Source organism: Ctenopharyngodon idella, chromosome 9 (genome assembly GCF_019924925.1).
Source record: "Ctenopharyngodon idella isolate HZGC_01 chromosome 9, HZGC01, whole genome shotgun sequence".
In the NCBI taxonomy this organism is placed as follows: Eukaryota; Metazoa; Chordata; class Actinopteri; order Cypriniformes; family Xenocyprididae; genus Ctenopharyngodon; species Ctenopharyngodon idella.
Genome location: NC_067228.1, coordinates 31,307,873 through 31,328,340, shown reverse-complemented (window position 1 = coordinate 31,328,340; position 20,468 = coordinate 31,307,873). Strand labels below are relative to the sequence as shown.

Here is a 20,468-nt window from a genome sequence, read left to right as displayed (position 1 = left end):
TTAAATGGTTTCCATGAAATAGTTATGAGAGTCACTACACAACCTACACACCCCAGCATAAATGCTCTAGATAAATTATTTGTTACTAAAGCATCTACGTTCACAAACCACTGTTAATTTTAACAGAAAAGCAAGCATAGGCATCACTAAAAAGCTGTCACTCATCTCAGTTCATTACGATCTCACAAAGTTCTGTTTTAATCAATGAATCTGACTACTCAATCAATCTCTTATTTACATATTGTCTATGTCTACACTTTGTTTGTTGTAATGAGGATTCACAAGCATGTAGAACTCAGCACTAAACAGAAACTTTGGCATTTTGAGCGGTGAGTAGATTCAAACTTTATCACCTCTGACTGGCCATTGCGTTATAGAAATCAACACAGATGTTTTTGATTGGCTACACTGCTCAACACTGAAAAAACACAATGTAAATAGAAACCTTTGAAGCTCTCTAGAGCGCAAACACAGAGACGCACTGGAGCATTTGCCAAATTGGCTTCGTCAGTATGCTATTATTACGGAGAAAACTGATCCTAGACCAGCAGTTATAGGCAACAGGCATTGGTTTGAGTGAGAAAGTTCCACATTAGTGTCAAGTCTGTGGCTTCGCCTATGAAATTAGTTGAATGATTTAGAAAACCGATGTGTACTTACGTCAAAAAAACTCCCAGCATGCTCCAGGATGAGCTGACTGGAATCTGGTTTGTTTTTGCAGTACGTCACATAAATATTAAACTTATCAGCCTGAAACACAAACAAAGCTTAAATTTAACATATCAAAGACAAACAAAAAGACCTGCCATATATAATTCCAGTGAATATTCACAATGTTCATCGAACAACAGAATGTCTGTTCTAATTCTTGCTCTGATTAAACCATTTAGATGGTACTGAATGTTTTAAGTCTGTCCTAATAATTGGTGCATATGGGCAGCAATAAAGTAAAATGAATGCAATGAATGAATGAATGAATGAATGAGGTTATACTTTATTTAAAGGTATCAATGTTACAGTCTAATTATACAAATAAGTACTGACTCTGTGTAATATTAATTAACAAACACATACATACTAGGGCTAGGGTTTGGTTTAGGATTAGTTGCTTATAATTCTGCATAATTAATTAATTAATTAATTAATTTATTTATTTATTCATTTAAATAAATACATATATACATACATACACAGTTTACATATACATTTTTCTATTGAACTCTTCACCAATAAATGTAAAAAAAAAAAAAAAAGAAAGAAAAAGAAAGAAACAAAAAAGATAGGTGCACAACAACATAAATCATTTCCTGAATGAATGTGATGACATGCAAGTGAAAAACACTCACCCATGTAACAAAGCAATGCCCCACATCCTCGGGTAACTGCTCGTAATTGATCAGCTCTTTCACGAATATACTACAACACAAACAAAACAACATGCAAATGAATCGTAAATTTCCATATCACATGGGATTATAATTTGCATATGTATCATTTTAATTTGAAAGCATATTATTCACGTCTTTCATCTGCAAATAATTATGAAAACTGTGTATATGCTGATAAAAAGGCTTGATGGTTTATGGCTTAATAATGTAATTAATATTTGATTTAACCCCTTAGCATTCCAATAAAATTTGCCTAAACCGCCTAAAAAAGGCATACCCAAAGTAAATTGCATGCTGTTCTTGAACCATTTGGAGTATCTGCATGGTTTTGGTCTCTTTTGATGGTATGTGTACTGCGGGCGGTACTCTGGAATGTTAACAGGTTAATGAGATAAACTCACTTATTGTGGAAGTCATAAATCTCCTGAATGTTTCCGAAAATGATGTGCTCCTTGTTGGCGATCCCTGAAGGGATTTCCTCTACACCATTGGTCATCTCCCACAAATATGTCTAATAAATAAAATAACACAGGCAATTACTGTTTACAATCACTGGAATGCTTGGAATGCAATATGTACAATACATGCACAGTACAGTAAAGACCTTTAGCATCCTACAGGCATAATCTTTTGAATTAAAAATGTTTGATTTACTATGAAGAGAAGCCCCCATCCCCAGTACACTCAGTACCTACTGAGAATAAGGCCCAGCCTGATGAACACTGAGGTGATTTACATATAGAAGACTCGAAGGTAGAGTAGCAAAAATGTTTAAATCTAAGGGTCAGGATTAAATGATTTATTATGACTTATTACCATTAATAAAACTGAAACACTTACCTCTAAACATTCATGTAAGTCCCTCACATAAGCCTTTTCTGTCTGTAACAGCTCTGCTATAATAAATCTGCAACAATACAAACCAGAGATGGATAATAAGGGTCTGATCTTGTGAAGTATGTGTGGAACCGCTGGCTGGAGGATGTGTATGATCACTTACTCTTTCTTCCGGGCTGATTTCCTCTTTTCCTCGTTCACCTCGTGGTTGGGGTCACGCAGTTTGACCTCTGGGTCAGTTAGACTGGCTGGAATGATATCCAACTCCAGATCCTTATTATCCTGAAACGCACACACAATCAGAAAAAAATCCACATTATTATACATTTGAATAAGGTAAGGCGCTGCTGGGAAGGTGTTATAAGCGGAGTATAGGTACAGTACCTCAGAGCTGATGCCCAGTGCGTTCTCCAGACTGCAGCGGTATTTTCCCATGCGCAGGGAGAAGTCTCTGTAACGCTTGTCCACTGCTGTCACACACTTCTTCAGCTCGGTGACATGCATGTGTCCCTTCTCCACAAAATTATCTGCCAGCTGGATCAACATCTTCACTTTCTCCTTAGTTTGCTGCATCACACATGAACATTATGCATGTGAGTGTGTGGTTTGATCATTTATGCGCAACATATGTCATCATGTAGAGAACCAAGATGCATCTATAAATGTCCCTCAGAGAGAATTACTTGTTTGAAGAGTTCATGTGGCAGTATGTGACACGCATTAGAGACTAATATGAAATAGAATAGAAAGAGGTGAGGGGAAGTGTTTGTGTCTCTGTACCTTGGCAGAAATGCGGAATTCTTCATATTCTCTCAGCAGTTCCTGAGTTTTCTCCACCGAGTCTCCGGGGGACGTGTGAGTGCTGAGATAGACCTCTCCTGCTTCTTCTATCCACTCTAATGCCTGACACAGAGACAGACAGACTCCATCAAATGATCCAATTCAACACATCACTCAGTCTGTGCAGTTGAAGTATTCTGCACTCTGTGGATGTGACGTCTGGGATTCAAACACACCAAAACATTCACCAAATCACAAACACCCAATGAAGACTCGGTGAGAATATTCTGAAAAGCGAATGTCTGAACAAATTATTTGAATGTAATGTAATGGTTCTACAACTGGCAGCATTTTCATCATTATTCTTCCATACATTTCAGAGCTTAATGTTTTTTATTTAAAATAAATATTTTTGACAAGTTATAAATTGTTGAGTTATGACTAAGGGAAGGTGGTAAACACTAAACACAGCAGCATACATTAATATGAAAATGTACTCAGAATGGCCACATACCAATTTAACTTATTTGTTTTTTGTTTTCTTTTTAATCTTAAAATAAGTAATCAAACATAAGTATGGAAGCTTGTTTCTGCCACGGAATTAAAAATAAAAAAGGTAATTGTGACTTTTTTCTCGCAATTGCGAGTTTATATCTTTATATAACCTTATAATGCTCAATTGTAAGGAATAAAAGTATATTGTGTATAGTGTATATTGTAATATATAAACTCACAGTTGCAAGCTTCCATAAATCTAATCTAATCTCTATTCAAATATAATTTCACTATCATTTTTTAAGGATGTCAATTTAATGTGTTAATTTGGTACACTAATTATAAAAATGCTAAATTTAAGCAAATGAACAACAAGCTTGAAGTACCATATAAATTCAAAGCATGTTTTTGTAAATTCTGCAGTCGTATTCTTGTGTTTAAAAACTGCTAGATGGAGCACAACACGACAGAAAAGAATGCAGAGGTCTCAAGACACGTTTAATGGCTGAACTACTTTTAATTTGACACAGTATATCACTTTGTGTCTCGCAGTCTTAACAACACGGCATTCATTGTGCATGTCAATGAAAACCAACTCTGTACTTTCCTGTCTAACACATGTGACCAATTATTAAAAATGATTGTATACAGAATACAAGAATGTGTCCTGTGTAAAAGGTCCCAAGTCTACATTGGATAGACTGACAAATGTCTGTTCTGTTCAAAAATGAATTACTGTGGACTGTAGGCCAGTGATAGGCTTGATGATATGAAAATAAAACAATCAATATAATGATTCTTATAGTCTCTTTTTGTAACGTCTATATACTGTAATGCTTCTGGCTGCCACAATAATGTCATGTCTTTGTGAATGTTATTCTATGTGAATTATCTTAATTTGCTTTGCTCAGCAAATATTGAAGTATATCTGATTAAATGCTATGAATTTGATTAATTAGCAAATTTTAATGATTTCAATTTAAATTTTAGCTGATTCACACCCCAATTTTGTTATGAAATGTAAACTTATTTAAACAAGGTTTGCAGCATTGTGTCAGGGTATATTAGTTTCATTGTGTTTTGGTTTGGTTTGGTTCTGTTCTGTTCTGTTCCTGTTTGCCTGTGTTTCCAATCCTAGTTTATTTCCATGGTTACTGATTATGTTAAGCTCCTATCTCTAGTTCTGTTGATTAGCTATCTGACATATAAGGCCCTCAGTTCATTCAGTTCTTTGTCTTGTGTTATTTTTTTGTTTTTTTCTGCCACATGTTTGCTCCTGTGATTTCTGGTATTTGGATTATCTTCCAAGTTTTTTGTTATTAAAAAAGATAGCTGCATTTAGATCCTTTCTTCTCCTCTTCATTGCCTGCCCAGACGTTGACAGAACACAAGACCAGATCAAATAGATCTATTATCAGTGGCACTTCACCTTGAGCACCAGCTTATGTCCCTTTATCAAGGGGGACGTTCGCTGGAGGATTATGTGGAAGATTTTCTTGAATTGTGCCATCGTGTTTGCTGGAATGAGGCAACGTTGAAGACATGCTTTTGGAGCGGGCTTGATGATCACCTCCTCCGACTGATGCCTATTGGGAATTCCACGTGCTCTTACTTCAGTACATCGAATATGCATTGTGGATGACTGGATCCCCCCTTACAGGAGGACACCTATTCCAGATTCTCTGGGCCCATTCCAGCCATGGCCTTCCTTAATCCTCCAGTGGACCCTGCGGACCCAGAGCCAATGCCTGCCATGGAAGCGGATACCCAATACCTGCCACAGACCTAGAGCCACTGCCGATTCCCAACCCGGAGCCAGAGTCTGAAGCCATGACCGTCCTGGAGTTGATGCCCGCTGACCAGTTGTGTGAGCTGGTTTCTATGTCTGTCCCCCTGATATTATTAGTGGAGTTAGATACCGAGGAGTGGCTTATTGACTGGGATTCGGCAGAGCCAGTTCCCACCCTTGTCCCCACCCACAAACATCTTCTTCCTCTGGTGGTCCCGTCTGGCTGGACAGATGTCCTGGTCCCATCTGAAGTCCTCCCTCCTCCACTGGTCCCATCCAAACTTCAGTCTCCTTCGCTGCCCAGCACCAAGTCTGTTTCGTCACCCAGCACCAAGTCTCCTTTGTCTGTGATGGTCCCACCCAGCCTTCTTCTCCCACCTCCTCAACCTAAGCCAGCCAGTTCCTCGGACCCACCTCTGCTGGCTCCCTTCAGTCCCTCGGCTCCTCCACTGTTGACTCCATTCTGCTGTGCAGATCAACTTTGGGTCTTCTGGTCTCCAGCTCTAACTTGGAAAGTGGCTCCACCTCGGGCCCCCAAGCCATCACTCCACCTCGGCCCATTGACCAGTCGGCTCCACCTTGGCTCCTTGCCCTCTCGGCTCCCTCATCCCTCCAACTCTGCCTTGGTCAGTCGTCGCTCTGCCTATGCCACGTACTTACAGGCCTTCGGCTGCGGCTCGTTCCTCCACCCTTTCAGCCCCGTCATGCTCCGCATTCCCTCTAGCTCCACCTTGGTCCTCTGTCCCACTGGGTCCGCTCAGTCCTCCGGCACCCTAGCTCCACCTCGGCCTCCAGGACCTACGGTGCTGCCCGATCTCTGTCTCTTCAGCTCCACATGTCTCTCCTGACTCCACTGCTGGCAGTAATCTAGTGTGTGATTTGGATCCTCCCTCCATCGGCTCCTCCCTCAGTCATCTTTGTTGTGGTGTTTACATCTGCCAGCCCTGCCTTGGTTGCTTCCCTCTCCAGCTCCACATCCTCCTACAGAGCCCCCACTCTCCCTCCTCATTTGGACTTTGTTTGTAGTTTATGTCGTGAGGACGAACCTTCTGGGGTGTTATGTCAGGAGTATGTATCCTGTGATTTCTGCTATTTGGATTATCTCCTTTGTTTTTTTGTTATTAATAAAGATAGCTGCATTTAGATTCTTTCTTCTCTTCATTGTGTGTCCATATGTGACACACTGTTTCACAATGCCAATAGCTTTCTACCCAAAACTTAAAATTGAAGTGACATTATCTCTTCTTTTCTTTTCAGGATAATTCTTTCATCATAAACCATACAAACACATTTAGACTTCTAGAAGGGACCCATTTACAGAGCACAAAACATGCACACCCACAAAAGTACAACACAAACATACTAAAAAAGTGCAGTTACTGGAGTATATAAACACACACACATACAAATATGAGTGTAGTTCAGTGTTGTCACCTGTTTGGCACTGTGTTCAAACACCACATACTGCTGACACTGATCCAAACGCCGCTTCTTCATGGTCCAGAAATGCAGAACTCTGTTTTCCCTCTGTAGCAGTTCATTCAGGATGGCTATACAAACACGACACAACACACATTACAAATGCTTAACATGAATAAATGAATGACTGGATAAATGAAGAATGTTTTGTGAGAGAAAAGAACAAATTCAGAGCTAAAAAAACCTGCTTAAAATATGAAAATATGGACACAAAAATACCAGATCAGATTCTGACATAATTAGGTATGACAATACAGAGTATGAGCTCTGACCTTTGACCTGTTGCTCAGGACCGCGAGTGTTGCTAGATGACCCCTGAGTGCTGACGTTATTCCGATGGATGTATTTCAGAAAAACCTCAGCATTTCGCCTGGCCAGAGTACATGCCTGAAAAAACACAGCAGACTTTACAGATTCAAAACAGACCCTCACATACACAAAGTCAAAAGCTTGGACTGAATGTATTTCTCATGATTCTAGAAAGTTTTTGATTTAAAGGTTTTAGAATATTAGATTTGAATAAAAATATATTGTGCCCTATAAATTGTGCCTGTTCCTCTGTAAGATGCAGGAGACACTTTTGCGATTGATATTATGAAGTTGATAACTTTATCTGGGCTTGTGTGAGACTGAGAGAGAGAGTTTGAGAGATCACTGTTCGTTCAGTAGTGACCTTGAGAAAAGCTTCTTTCTGCTCCAGGTGTTTGCTGATGAGAGGCAGAACATGATCCATCTCTGCTGAAGATCCCAGTTTATCATGAGCTCCACACCAGTCCTCATCTCGACGGTACTCCTGCTCCAGACTCTCCAGCACACTACACACCTGTGAATCAGCAATTAGTATGCACAGGGTTTGTGAAGATTGCGTGTGTTAAGTATTTCCAAGTGAATGTTTATTACAATTTCTCAGTGTTTTTATTAATTAAATTATTTGAGTCCCCTTGAAGAAGACCACTTTGCATCTCATAGCCAACAGTTATTGCTAGTAAAATTGCCAAACCTTTTGAAAAAGAAGTTCACGTTAGCAAACTTTTAAAAAGAGTACTTAAAGGATTAGTTCACTTTAAAATGAAAATTACCCCAAGCTTTACTCACCCTCAAGCCATCCTAGGTGTATATGACTTTTTTCTTTCTGACGAACACAATCAGAGTTAATAAAGATTAATAAATATCCTGACGCATCCAAGCTTTATAATGGCAGTGAACAGGACCAACGAGTCTCAAGAAAGTGCATCCATCCATTATAAACGTACTCCACATGGCTTTGGGGAGTTAATAAAGGCCTTCTGAAGCGAAGCGATGCATTTGTGTAAAAAAAATATCCATATTTAACAAGTTATAAAGTAACATATCTAGTTTCCGCCAGACTGCCTTACGTATTCAACTTATGAAAAAGCGTAACTGACGAACTTTATTAACCCCCGAAGCCGTGTGGAGTACATTTATGATGGATGGATACACTTTCTTGAGTTTCAAACAGGTGGTTTCCAGACACTGCCATTTTAAAGCTTAGGAGCATCAGGGTGATTATTAATATAACTTTGATTGTATTCGTCTGAAAGAAGAAAGTCATATATACCTAGGATAGTTTGAGGGTGAGTAAAGCTTGGGGTAATTTTCATTTTAAAGTGAACTAATCCTTTAATACAGATATAATATATGTTAAAAGAATATACTGAACTGAATGTAATGTTTTCAGACACTTAACTGTATGCTATTTACAATTAAATGAAAATGTGTTATAGTTTAAATGTATGTTAATGCAATTAGATTAACTTAGGAGTGACTTCTATTGTCTAAAAATATTAGTTAAAGTGTACTGAAAAATGTACTGACAAGCAATTATGGTATGGCTAAAATATACTTTAATGTCATTACTGTTGTAACTCATTTTTTACCTATTTAAATATATTTTAATTACACATTTGTAATGATGTTTGTTTGTAAATATATTAACTAAATATAATAATGTAATATAAAATAACATAATACAGATTAAATGAATATCAAGTACTTTACGTGTTTTAGTATGTTAGTCGACACATTAAAATAAGTGTACTTTAAGCCATGACAAAAAAATTATTAAAACAAAACTGTATTTTAAAGTAAAACTTTTAAGATTTGAGATTATTACAAAGTGCGCTTTTTAAAAGTGCACTTAAGTGTGTTAAGAAACAGTCACGAAAATGCACTCTTTTTAAGTATACTTAAGTGGCCTTTTATTTGATTAATATTATATTATATGCAAGTATGTTTTTTTTTTTTGTTTTTTTTAAATATACTTTTAAAATTTGAAGAGCACATTCAATACAATTAAGCACACTTCTTTTTCACAAGGGTAATGTGACATTAAAACTAATCTTAGGACACCTGACTGTCTTTTGTAGTAAGTCTTCTTGGGTTGTATCAGTCACAGCCCAAAACACTAATCTTATAGTGTATTTCTCAGCACCTGTTCTGAAGTCTTGTAGAAGGCCACAGAGGCATTAACCAGCTTAAGTCTGTCTTCCATCTTCAGCATGAGCTGCTGCCAATGTACAGCCACCTTCTCCGCACAACTGCGGATGGCCTCAGGGTCAAAGTGTCCAGCCTGTAACATGATCTCAGCCTTCTGCTGCACCTGTAGTGCACTCTGATGGGTCTTCTGAAGAGAGTTAGCATGGAACAAAGACTGCAGGGAGAGAAAGAGAGAACAATAAGTCAAATGTACTGTACCTTAACTCAGAGGATGACAACAAAATCAAAGAATAGTGTGATTATGTTTGGTACGGCACTACCTAACCACTATCATACAGTTTTACTTTTATGTCAATATATTTCAAAGCAGTTATTCAAAGTTATTCATATTTCAAAGCAGTACTTGTACTTTTGTTCTGTACTTGTACTCAAGTACCTGATTTGTGGATTTTATCCACCACCGCTATCATACTAATTGCAGAACTTTATGTGTAAAGATAGCTGTAACATAGCGAGGTCATGTGACAACAATGTACAACAATTCACAGTGCACAAGCTATTTTTTAAACTAGTATACAGTACATACTGTGCAGCATGTAGTAAGCACTATGCTAATGTTCCATTCTGAACATAGACAATAATTCTACATGTTCTACAAAAAGGAGGATACCCCTGCCTTTAATTTAATAAATTCTTAAATCACACGCATTAAAAGAGACAGATAATTAAAAGTAAACATCTATTAGAGTAGATCTTTTAGAGGACATTATCGAGCAGCCCTCCTACCCCAGACTGCTGACAGCTTTAGGTTTTCTACAGCCAAACACGGGTCTGTTTTCTATCTGCTGGCATTGTCATGATGAAGGAAAAAATAAATCTAACTTTAATAGTCTTCGAAAGACATTTACGAGCAGAGTCGAGCAGGTAGAACCTTGTCCAAAGCAGGAAATAGAGTCTGATACCAAATCCTGTGATAAATGACATGACTACTGTACTAAGAGCTACAGACTGATGGCAAACAGCAAATTTAATTCCATTGCTTCACTTTTCTCAGGCAAAAATATCTTAATGCTAAAATTGTGTTGAGAGTGAGTATTATTTGTCAGAATCTGGTCCTTAAATATACTCCGCTGAGGTTACCTTGTGCACTCAAAAGAAAAAGCTGTGAATTGCAGTAAAAACGGTGGAGCAGCTCCACTGGGAAGGAGTCTGTGGGTCATAAATCCTTCAGGAGAATGTTATGATCCCTGTGTGAAATTTTATGAATGAACAATTCCTGTTGGATCTGTTTGAAATATTCTCAGAGTAATCATTTCCATACATCTCTCAGTGCTGAGAGCAAACAGAAGGAATTAGTGCATTTCTGTTTTTGACTAAATGAGAAGAGAGAGCAGAGGAGGTTGGTGAATTAGGGTGAATTCAGGTTGATTGGGACACTTTTCCCAGTCATCTCAATGGCAAAAACTTCCCCAATCAACCTGAATTCACTGTATGTCTGAATATTTTTTTTCTTCACTGAAATTACAATTCCACAAATAGAAATAGGATAATAAAAAATGCAACTTTAAAAATTCATTTGTGCAGACGTTATGTTCTAGCTAGAGCGGGGAAAATAACCAACCAACACATTTCATTAACAAACACTATAACAAAAAAATGCTTGTTGATGACCTTTCTTTCCATGACTAAGTGGAGACAATGACGAGACAACACCAATGTCATTAAACTGTGACTTTATCAACACGCAGTATCATTAACAAAAAAGATGAGACTAAAATGTAGTTAAAAAATAAAAACTTAACCAAAATCTCTTTTTATTTTTGAGGGTTTGGGGAGACAAAATAGTACAGACTGCTGTACAAGCCTCTCTTACGGCATTTCATACTTGTGGTTGCCAGATGTCAAGAGTTTAAATCCCCCCAATTAAAGCTTTTCTGAAAACACAGACAATCAAAGCTCCATTTGAGATAAATAAATGTGTCATTCAGTCAGTCTGTGTTCTTTCACAAGCCGCTTGAATAGCTTACTGCAACTAAATCTGTGATAAAAGCCTCTCAGTGATGAACTGTAATAAAGCTAAACATGGATCTTGACTATGTTGTTTGCAATTGTGGTTGCTGAATAATGCAACTTCTGTGTGACAATATAAAATCTTTTTGCTGTTGTTTTAATAGAAAAACTTTAATGTAATTTGGAAATATTGGAATTACTAGAGAGTGTGTTAATTTTTTTCATAAATATAGCCAATAATAAGTCAGGAAACTATGTGGTAAAATAAACCATGAATATGATTTGACATTCTCTTGATTTGTGCTTATAGGTTGAAATTGCAATAATTCTGATGAAATGTAAAAACAAATTTCTCAAATGACAACAATCATTGTGATTATAATTTTGAGCAAAATAATAGGGATTATTAATTTAACCATTATGCAGCATGACAAAAATGTGATACAAAAAAGTCTTCATTGACTTAAACTACATTAAAATGGCCAGACTTTTACCCCCGGTTTCACAGACAAGGCTTAAACCTAGTCCCAGACTAGAATGCATGTTTGAGCTAAATATGTCAGTGCCATTATTTTGTCTCAAGATGCACACCAGTAATTTTCTAAGGAAAGTTTATAAAAGCTACTTAAATGCCCTTATTGAACTAAGGCCTAATCCTGGCTTGCATTTATTGTTTGCTTATTCTAATAAAGGGAAATAAACAGTTGCTACTTAAGGACATTCATTTTAGTATATAATGTGATTTTTACCTACTAGCCTGCAACTCCATTCATTATATTTAGCAGACTGAATAGGTCCTGTAGAGTCAATACCACTGTATCACTCAAACCTGGGCAAATTGAGTGCCAGTCACAGAGCCGGTCACAATTAACAAAGCTTATTGGCGATTTAAAACATGTTATCATCCAATGTAATGGCAAATAGGCTTTCCAACAAATGTAAATCAATATTTACATAGTATAATAGTAGTAAATTTCTCTCTCTCACACACGTATCCCACAAAATCTACGTCCTGCAACAGAGCAATAACTAGGTAGTCACCCTAATGGGGAGAGAGTTTTTAGTTTGAGTATGCCTACGTAGTACATCAAACTATTCCTGTTTTTCTTTTCCCTTCATATGGCCTTTAAAACTGAACAAGAGAGACTGAAAAAAGAGAGCGAGAGGGGAATGGACTTAAATTTCACTCAACCAAGTAAAGGTCAGGGCTGATGCACTGTTACTATAGATGTCTGACGGATAAAAGTCATACAAAAATGTTCAGAATGTACAAAGAGAGAAAGGGAGACAGTGAGGGCCACAGCGTGTTTACCTCTATCGCGAGCTGGAACTGTTCATGTTCTCTCTGTAGTTGTTCGGCCTCTGACAGTGAGCTTGCATTCACCATACTGGCATCCAACATAGACTCACCGTTACGAATCCAACCTAGAACCTAAACAACAAGAAATACAACAAAAACAACTTTAGCACTAAAACACACAGTATCAATATAACCTTATTCAGTATCTACTAACCACCTTGTGTAAATGTAATACACTTTAGCATACTTATAAAAGAGTACTTATCACAGAAATAATATATTTTTGAAGAATACACTTTGTTTTCAGACACTTCACTGAATTTTAATTGCAAAAGAAAATGCATTATAGTTTACATTTATATTAAAAGCAATTAGTTAGGTCTTAAGTACACCTTGATATGTAATTTCATTATTAGTTCTATTGTGTTTGAATATGGTTAAAGGGCTGGTTGATTATGATTTCACTATTTTAACTTTAGTTAGTGTGTGATGTTGCTGTTTGAGCATAAACAAAGTTACGATGCTCAAAGTTCAATGCAAAGAAAGATATTCGAGGGTCAATTCAATGCTGGATTGATTTGCACAAAAGATTAACATGACAGCACATGCTAGTCAATGAGCTGAATCAACTCCACAGCAACTACATACATTTATCCACTAACCATTCAGAAACGTCCAGTTTCATTCTAAAAGTTGTAACTTCTTCCTGAGTCTCTCCATCAGTGTCCAACTCCAGTTTGAACAATGTAAGGCTGAACACCCTTACTGACAGTCCTCATTTTGGCTGTGTGAGATTCTCCAGCTTTGTTGTTGTTGAGCAACCAAAGCGCAAACTGTTAAAGCTCCGCCCTCTTCTGGAAAGGGGGTCGGGGCAGCAGCTCATTTGCATTTAAAGGGACACACAAAAACGGTGTGTTTTTGCCCATACCTAAATAGGGGCAAATTTGACAAGCTATAATAAATGATCTGTGGGGTATTTTTTAGCTGAAACTTCACAGACACATTCTGGGGACACCAGAGACTTATATTACATCTTGTAAAAGGGGCATTATAGGTTAAAGTAAAAGTAAAACTTTTAATATAAGACTATCTATCTATCTATCTATCTATCTATCTCTGCAATTAAATCCAGGAATCATCTGTTTGAAATACCAAACTGATATAGCTGTCAAACTGATCTGAATATTGACACCCCCATGTGAAGTGATATCCTGAGGAGACTCCGCAGAATTCATAATTCCCTCTGCTCATTTCTCTCTATTAGTGCTTGTAGTAGCAGACACTTTAGGGCTGTCCCTGGCGACAGCACTTTGGCCCTCACTTACGCTCCAAATGAGATTATCTCTGACAGACACACTGAATCAGCCATCACAGCCAGTTGCATCGCTCTCTATTGATTATCAATCAGAGGAAGCGCCAGTGACAGAGCCAAGACAGTGCCACATGAGACTAGAGAGTGTACTAGAGCCCAGGACTGTGATATATCAAGGACGTGAGTTACAACGCTCATTTGCTTCATACAGAACAGCAAACGAAGCTGTTCAGTAATTTGTGGTCAACCCTGGTCCTGGAGATGCCCCAACAGTACATATTTTGGATGTCTCTAGAACACTTATTTCAGGTCTTGGAGTCTCTACCAATCAGGAACACATACAGTACAAAATGTGCCGTGTTGGGATACTCCAGGGTCAAGGATAAGAAACACTGCTATATAGTATGAACAGTGTGCTGAACAGAATGTATCATTGGGATATAATTTACAGCTGTGGTTCTGAACAGCTAAAATCTGATTGTTCTTTATCCCAAATACCGCAGTAAGAACATGAAGAAAACAGAAGACAGCCAGACAGCAGGAATCATTTTTGAATGATAAAGTTTCACTTTTGGCCCTGAGATGGATAAACAGATAGACAGATACATGCAAGCGAGTGTGTTTCACCTGTTTAACCTCAGCCTGTAGGTGGCGTAGCTGCACACACTGCTCCAGGCGTTTCTGTGTATGTTCAGCACTCACGTCCAGCTCATGCTGTTTCTCATGAAGAAACTCCAACAACTCCTGAACTTGAGTGGCCAGATCCACCTCCTTCTCCCCGGTCAACTCGATACCTGCATATTACACACAAATACACACTTCTGTTTATATTCCTGCTGAGTCTACAATATCTAAATTGTCTGAAAGAATGTGATCACAGCTCAACACCACTGGGTGGCAGTATGGCAGCTAGTTCAAATCCAGTGTTCTCAGCATCTACAAAACCGCTCTTCTCTTCCTAAACCTGATTTACTATATCATAGATCTACATTCAAGGGCAGTTTAAGTAAAGGATAATTTACAGTCAGCAAAATAAACCCCAACATGTGTGAAGTGATAAAGAGTATAACCAGCAGGAACCAAGATCAATTAAACAATTTAGCATCATTATACAAAATAAATAAATAAATAAATAATCAAAATTTAGATTTTTCTTCCTTAGATTTTGGGGTGAAATATAACCCAGGACAGGTTAATTTGTGTTTTTAGCTAGTTCACTGAAAGAATAATCCAAATAAATCAATTTGGTCAGTTTGATTTGTAATAACTATTAATTACTAGAGCTAAAATTGGAAAGTTTATTTAGAGTAACTAACCTAAAGTAATAACTTAATAAATAAAGCACAGTTGACATGTATATAAACCATCTACTAAAGCTTAATTCAGTCATTTTCTATGTTGTCCCAGCAAAATCAGTCACACCCATCCATCGGACATGCAGGCATGTGTGAGAGATCGTCACAGTAATGTCTGGAACAGACGGTGTCCAAACCTCGAACAGAAGAGAGTGTCCTTAGCCAAGACCCATATGTGAGAGAGAGGGGGGTGAGAGTTGGGTCAGCAGTTTGAGGAGAGGAAGTCTGTTTCCAGTGTTAAAAATATCTGAGACACAGAGCTGGAGATTGGGACAATATGAAGATAAAAGCAGAGAGGAAGAGTAATGTGTGTTGAAGACAGAGACAGATGAAGAGATGGGTGACATACGTTTTGAGTGTTTAGACTCGATTCTTTTTACTCAGTTCTTTTTATTACAATCAAAGCTTTAGTGAGCATCACCAGTGCCGGACCAGAGATCACAGCACAGAGAAGTCTGAATCCCATTGGTCCATCTTGCTGTGTCTCTGTAGACTGCTTATATATTAATGACACGCCGCCACCTGACACTTCCTCTGTGCTGCTCTTCTCTCTCTCTCTGTATCTGTATCTCTCCTCTGCATCTATTTCTCTATTAAATCCAACCTGATCTCATGAGAATTTGTGAGTATTGTATGGGAATTGTGCGAGTTTGTATTAATTTGAATGATCTGACTTGTGCAAAAGCATTCGATTTGTGGGTAAAACGTTACCATGAAGGTGAAATAATCATCAGCATGAGCAGAAATGTACAAACTAGATATCATATAATTTCACAACCAATTCACAAAAAACGTTTGTCAAATAATTGTCATGAGATTGTTGATGACTGATGAGAGTTCTTTGCTTTCTTAGCATCTCACAATGATAAATATCATTTAGAAGTGTTCAGTCTAGTGCGCATACACACACACACACACACACACACACATACAGGACACATTCACTCAAGGAAAAATGCAAGAGACCGCTCCACTTTGAGACAGTCTCTTTAAAAATAACTATGACGCATTAAAAAAGTGATGCAGAGTACTGAACTCCTGTCAAGCCAGTCGCAATGACAATAGTGTGCATGCTTATTATGATTATTGTAATCTGCAGGCAGCCCAAAAAGATGCCCTTTGATGTGTTTTTTTATTGAGTTGATCATCGAGTCTTTGACAAGGGCTGCCATAATAACAGATATAACACCAAAGACTTTAAATTTCTACTTAAGAAAAAAATTAAATGTTCTTAAAGGGTTAGTTCAAGTACTCACTCTCATGTCGTTCCACACCCGTAAGATCTTCATTCATCTTCGAAACACAAATTAAGATATTTTTGATGAATTCCAAGGTTTTTTTTTATCCCCCATATAGAAAGCAATGTAATTACCGTCATTCAAGTTCCAGAAAAGTAGTAAAGACATTGTTAAAATAGTCAACGTGACTACTGTGGTTCAACCTTGATGTTACGTTGCTTCCTATAGGGGATTAAAAAAAATAACCTTGGATTTCATCAAAAACATCTTAATTTGTGTTCCGAAGATGAACGAAGGTCTTATGGGTTTGGTATGACACAAGGAATCATTAAGTACCTCAACGAAATTAGGTATTTAATGACAGAAATTTCATTTTTGGGTAAACTAACCCTTTAAGAAAATATTTGAGAATTTCTTAAAGTGACCCTATTATGCTTTTTTGAATATTGCTTTTCATGCAGTGTGTAATATTGCTGTTTGTGGATGTAAAATGTCTGCAAAGTTTACAATATCAAAGTGCACGACAAATAAAGTTATTGACTCCTAAAAGAAAGAACCGATTCTGAACTTGGCACGTATGGTTTCCAACGCGTGCTGTAAGCGGTCGAGCAATCACAACAGACTGGGCCGTCTGACCAAACAGAGCAGAGCAGGCTTGCAGAAAGGAGGGGTTTATAGTGACTGACTCTTCGAATGAACCGTTTTCAGACTCTTTGAGAAATGAGGTCACGTGCAATGTATAATATGAGAAAATTAAAGTATGCATTTAAACCTATTGTAAGAGACCTCCAAATCAAAATTAGGTTCCTTTAAAATAGCATAATAGGGGCACTTTAAAGTTCCTCTGTAGTCAATAATTTTATCCCTTAAAACTCATCTTTGATCACCAAAATGACATATTTAAACATTTTTTCCTGTGGAAAAAAGTATTCATGCCTTAAAAAAGCTTGAATGTAACTCTACAACCTTGCTTCATTTAGTATACGAGGATCAATGAATATGCAAATTAGCCCCTCCTCCACATCAACTCAGAGATCCACTCACTCAACTTTACTGTAGTAAACACTGCACGAAGGCAAAATTCTGCCACATATGTTTGAACCAGAAACTGATTCAGAAAAGTGTGAGTGAATTATACAGGCACATCTGCAAGTCGATGTATCAGAACGGTAATGATTTATGTATCGCTCTCTACAACGTCGCACACATAACAGTAATTAATATGATTAGCCTTTTGCTTGACTACGTTATGAAACAGCTAATAATGTGTTGCTAATGTCACACAAAACATGTTCCCGTTCACTATCTGAGTCAGACAGCTGCCTTCTAACAATCAGTATCCTCACAAACACTTTAAACAATACATAATTCAACCGCTATATTGCTAAACCCGATTTTTCATATCAACAGAAAAATATACCGGGATAACCTGGCTTCTTTTGAGACCGCCCTGCTTTGGAGAGGTCATAGTTAATGATATGCTAAAGGCCGCTGGCACATTGACATGATTGGAGGTCTTTGTTTCACTGCAGTTTTAAGGAGAAAATACCCAGCAATGGTGTTGACTGATAAATTTGCACATGCTTTGTCTTAAAGGGATAGTTCACCCAAAAATGAAAATTCTGTCATCATTTACTCAGTTGTTTCAAACCTGTATAAATTTATTTGTTCTGTTGAACACAAGAGAAGATATTTTGAAGAACGTGGGAAACTGAACAGTTTTGGGGAACCATTGACTTCCATAGTATTTTTTTTCCTCCTATGGAAGTCAATGGTGCCCCAAAGCAGCCTGGTTACAAACGTTCTTCAAAATATCTTCCTTTATGTTCAGCAGAACAAAGAAATTTATACAGATTTGGAACAACTTGAGGGTGAGTAAATGATGACAGAATTTTCATTTTTGGGTGAACTATCCCTTTAAAGCATATTAAAAACACCACATAGACATATAAACAACATGAAAAACATGATTTTCACCACAGGGGGTCTTTAAGAATTTTTCTAGAATTGCATTTAGGACTTATTGGAATTTTTTTTAACTTCTTTTTTAAGAAGATTTTTGCAGCCCCTGGTCATTTTTGTTTGCAATATGTATCAGGTAGTCAGTGAACAGATGTGGGTGGTCTGTGGGCGGTCTGTGGGTGAGAACCTGGAAGTACCAACAGTACAACAACTTGTGACCACCAGCGATTTAATCTCTGTCAGCGTGAAAGCACCTGTACTCTTCTCTCTCTCACCTGAGGCTTGGACCTCCATGATGTACTGATGCAGGTCTTGACCCTGCTGCATAACCTCATAGGTCATGTTCTTCATGGCCAGTTTTCTCTCTGCGTGCCGCTGGAGTCTCTGTTCGGCCAGACTGGGTTCTTCTGCGGTAAATTCGTTTACCTGTCGAACCAGGTCCTCATTCCACGCGTCTAACTCCGCTGTTACCTGCAGGACAGGAGGGATAGTTAAACACCTCTGCACCTGGCCTGATGACATTATCATATCAATTAAAAATTAATTACTTCAGTCATTTATGATGAATAATGAGATAAAGCAGCATTAGATGTGGTTTAATGCAACCAAGAACAAATGTATTTGTTAATGATGTTTTTTCAATGAAACCCATGTCTATATATGCAGCCTAACTTATTTAACTTATTAAAAAGACGAATTTTGATTTATTTATTTATGAATTTTGACTCTTAAAGGGAGAATAATGAGCATGATAAATAATTTTTTCCTTGATTTTTTGTACCATTAAAACATTCTGCAAGTTTTAGAGCTTAAAACATGCTCCTCACTATAAAAAAAGCATTTATTTAAAGTCAAAATGAAATCAAAATGGTCAATTCTTATTTTTTTTTAATGAAATAGTACTTATTATACACGATTTATCAGTGCACATCATTATATATATATATATATATATATGTTTTTTTTTTTTTTATTCATGTGCCCTCATAATCTAAAATAACTTCATATTCAACTAATATCAAAATAACTTGCCCTCTCTCTTCTCTGATGATGTGTTTGCTGGCACGAGGGCGGGGCAACCTGTCACTCACATGAGATCCACCAATAGCAAACCCCAGCTATCCAATGATCAAATCAATTTCCCATGAACAAAATCAAATCCCGCCCTACATTTTATCATGTTCAAGAATACTTAATTTGTTAATTTTTGAATGTTTTGTGGCTTTGAATTTATTACATTTTATACTTATAGTCAATAGTTCTATTGTGTTAATTTTATTATTTACAATGCTTCAAGAGAGTAGTTCATTTATTTTTTAGAATCAAATTTTTAAAATTCATTTCAGAGCCGGTTGTTTTGGTTCAAAATCAAGAACTATTTATTGAAGATTTAAAAAAAAAAATTTCTATGGAGAAAATGATTTCAAAGCATGCAAACACACATACAAACACACACACAGTCTTCACCTCAATGGTGTACTGCTCAAAGATGCGCAGCTGCAGGAAGATGTCAAGTTTGATCTTCCTCTCATGGAAAAGTTCCTCCATGTGGCCCTGTGCCTCCTCTAGCTGCTGTAGGACGCCCTCGATGTGAGCGATAGAGCTCGTGTGAGGCATCTTATTACTGCTCATTGCTGAATCTCTGTGCAACACAGAACTAATGTGTTAAGAGTGTGAGTTAGGGTTAGTCTAGAACCATCACAATTTGCTTATACTAAATGAATATTCTGAGCAAAGTGCAACTTAATGTTTATAAACAACATATCTGTGACATTATGTAAATTACAGGAAATTATTTTAACTCCTTCTTCAGTTTGTAAAATTAAATGGGAAACATGTTTACACTAATACACTTACAATTGATATATGACTTTTCACAAACTCACTTTTTTTTTTTTTTTTTTTTTATAAATCTGTGTTCAAATCTCTGGAATTTTCTGTGGGCCTTAATACAACTTTCCACAGATGGCTTTGATAAGTGACTGTTATCACACCAGTATTAAGCCAACACATGTAATGTTTTAGTGTTATACTTTCAAAACAGTGTTCTAGCTGTATATATTTCA

At 37.2% G+C, this 20,468-nt stretch overlaps 1 protein-coding gene across 4 annotated transcripts in view; it reads right to left on the bottom strand.

Annotated features, from left to right (window-relative positions):
• Window positions 1-20,468, bottom strand: part of kalrna (kalirin RhoGEF kinase a) — a 252,578-nt gene that overhangs the window by 82,438 nt on the left and 149,672 nt on the right. For all 4 annotated transcript variants that reach the window (XM_051905418.1, XM_051905419.1, XM_051905420.1 and 1 more), the window contains 15 exons: window positions 19,870-20,044; window positions 18,678-18,873; window positions 14,475-14,641; window positions 12,548-12,667; window positions 9,221-9,439; window positions 7,442-7,591; window positions 7,041-7,155; window positions 6,724-6,839; window positions 3,006-3,128; window positions 2,610-2,792; window positions 2,389-2,507; window positions 2,229-2,295; window positions 1,790-1,899; window positions 1,347-1,416; window positions 661-750 (listed from right to left, as the gene is read on the bottom strand). In XM_051905418.1, the coding sequence (XP_051761378.1) occupies window positions 661-750; window positions 1,347-1,416; window positions 1,790-1,899; window positions 2,229-2,295; window positions 2,389-2,507; window positions 2,610-2,792; window positions 3,006-3,128; window positions 6,724-6,839; window positions 7,041-7,155; window positions 7,442-7,591; window positions 9,221-9,439; window positions 12,548-12,667; window positions 14,475-14,641; window positions 18,678-18,873; window positions 19,870-20,044 (2,020 nt within the window). The remainder of the gene's footprint in view (window positions 1-660; window positions 751-1,346; window positions 1,417-1,789; window positions 1,900-2,228; window positions 2,296-2,388; window positions 2,508-2,609; window positions 2,793-3,005; window positions 3,129-6,723; window positions 6,840-7,040; window positions 7,156-7,441; window positions 7,592-9,220; window positions 9,440-12,547; window positions 12,668-14,474; window positions 14,642-18,677; window positions 18,874-19,869; window positions 20,045-20,468) is intronic.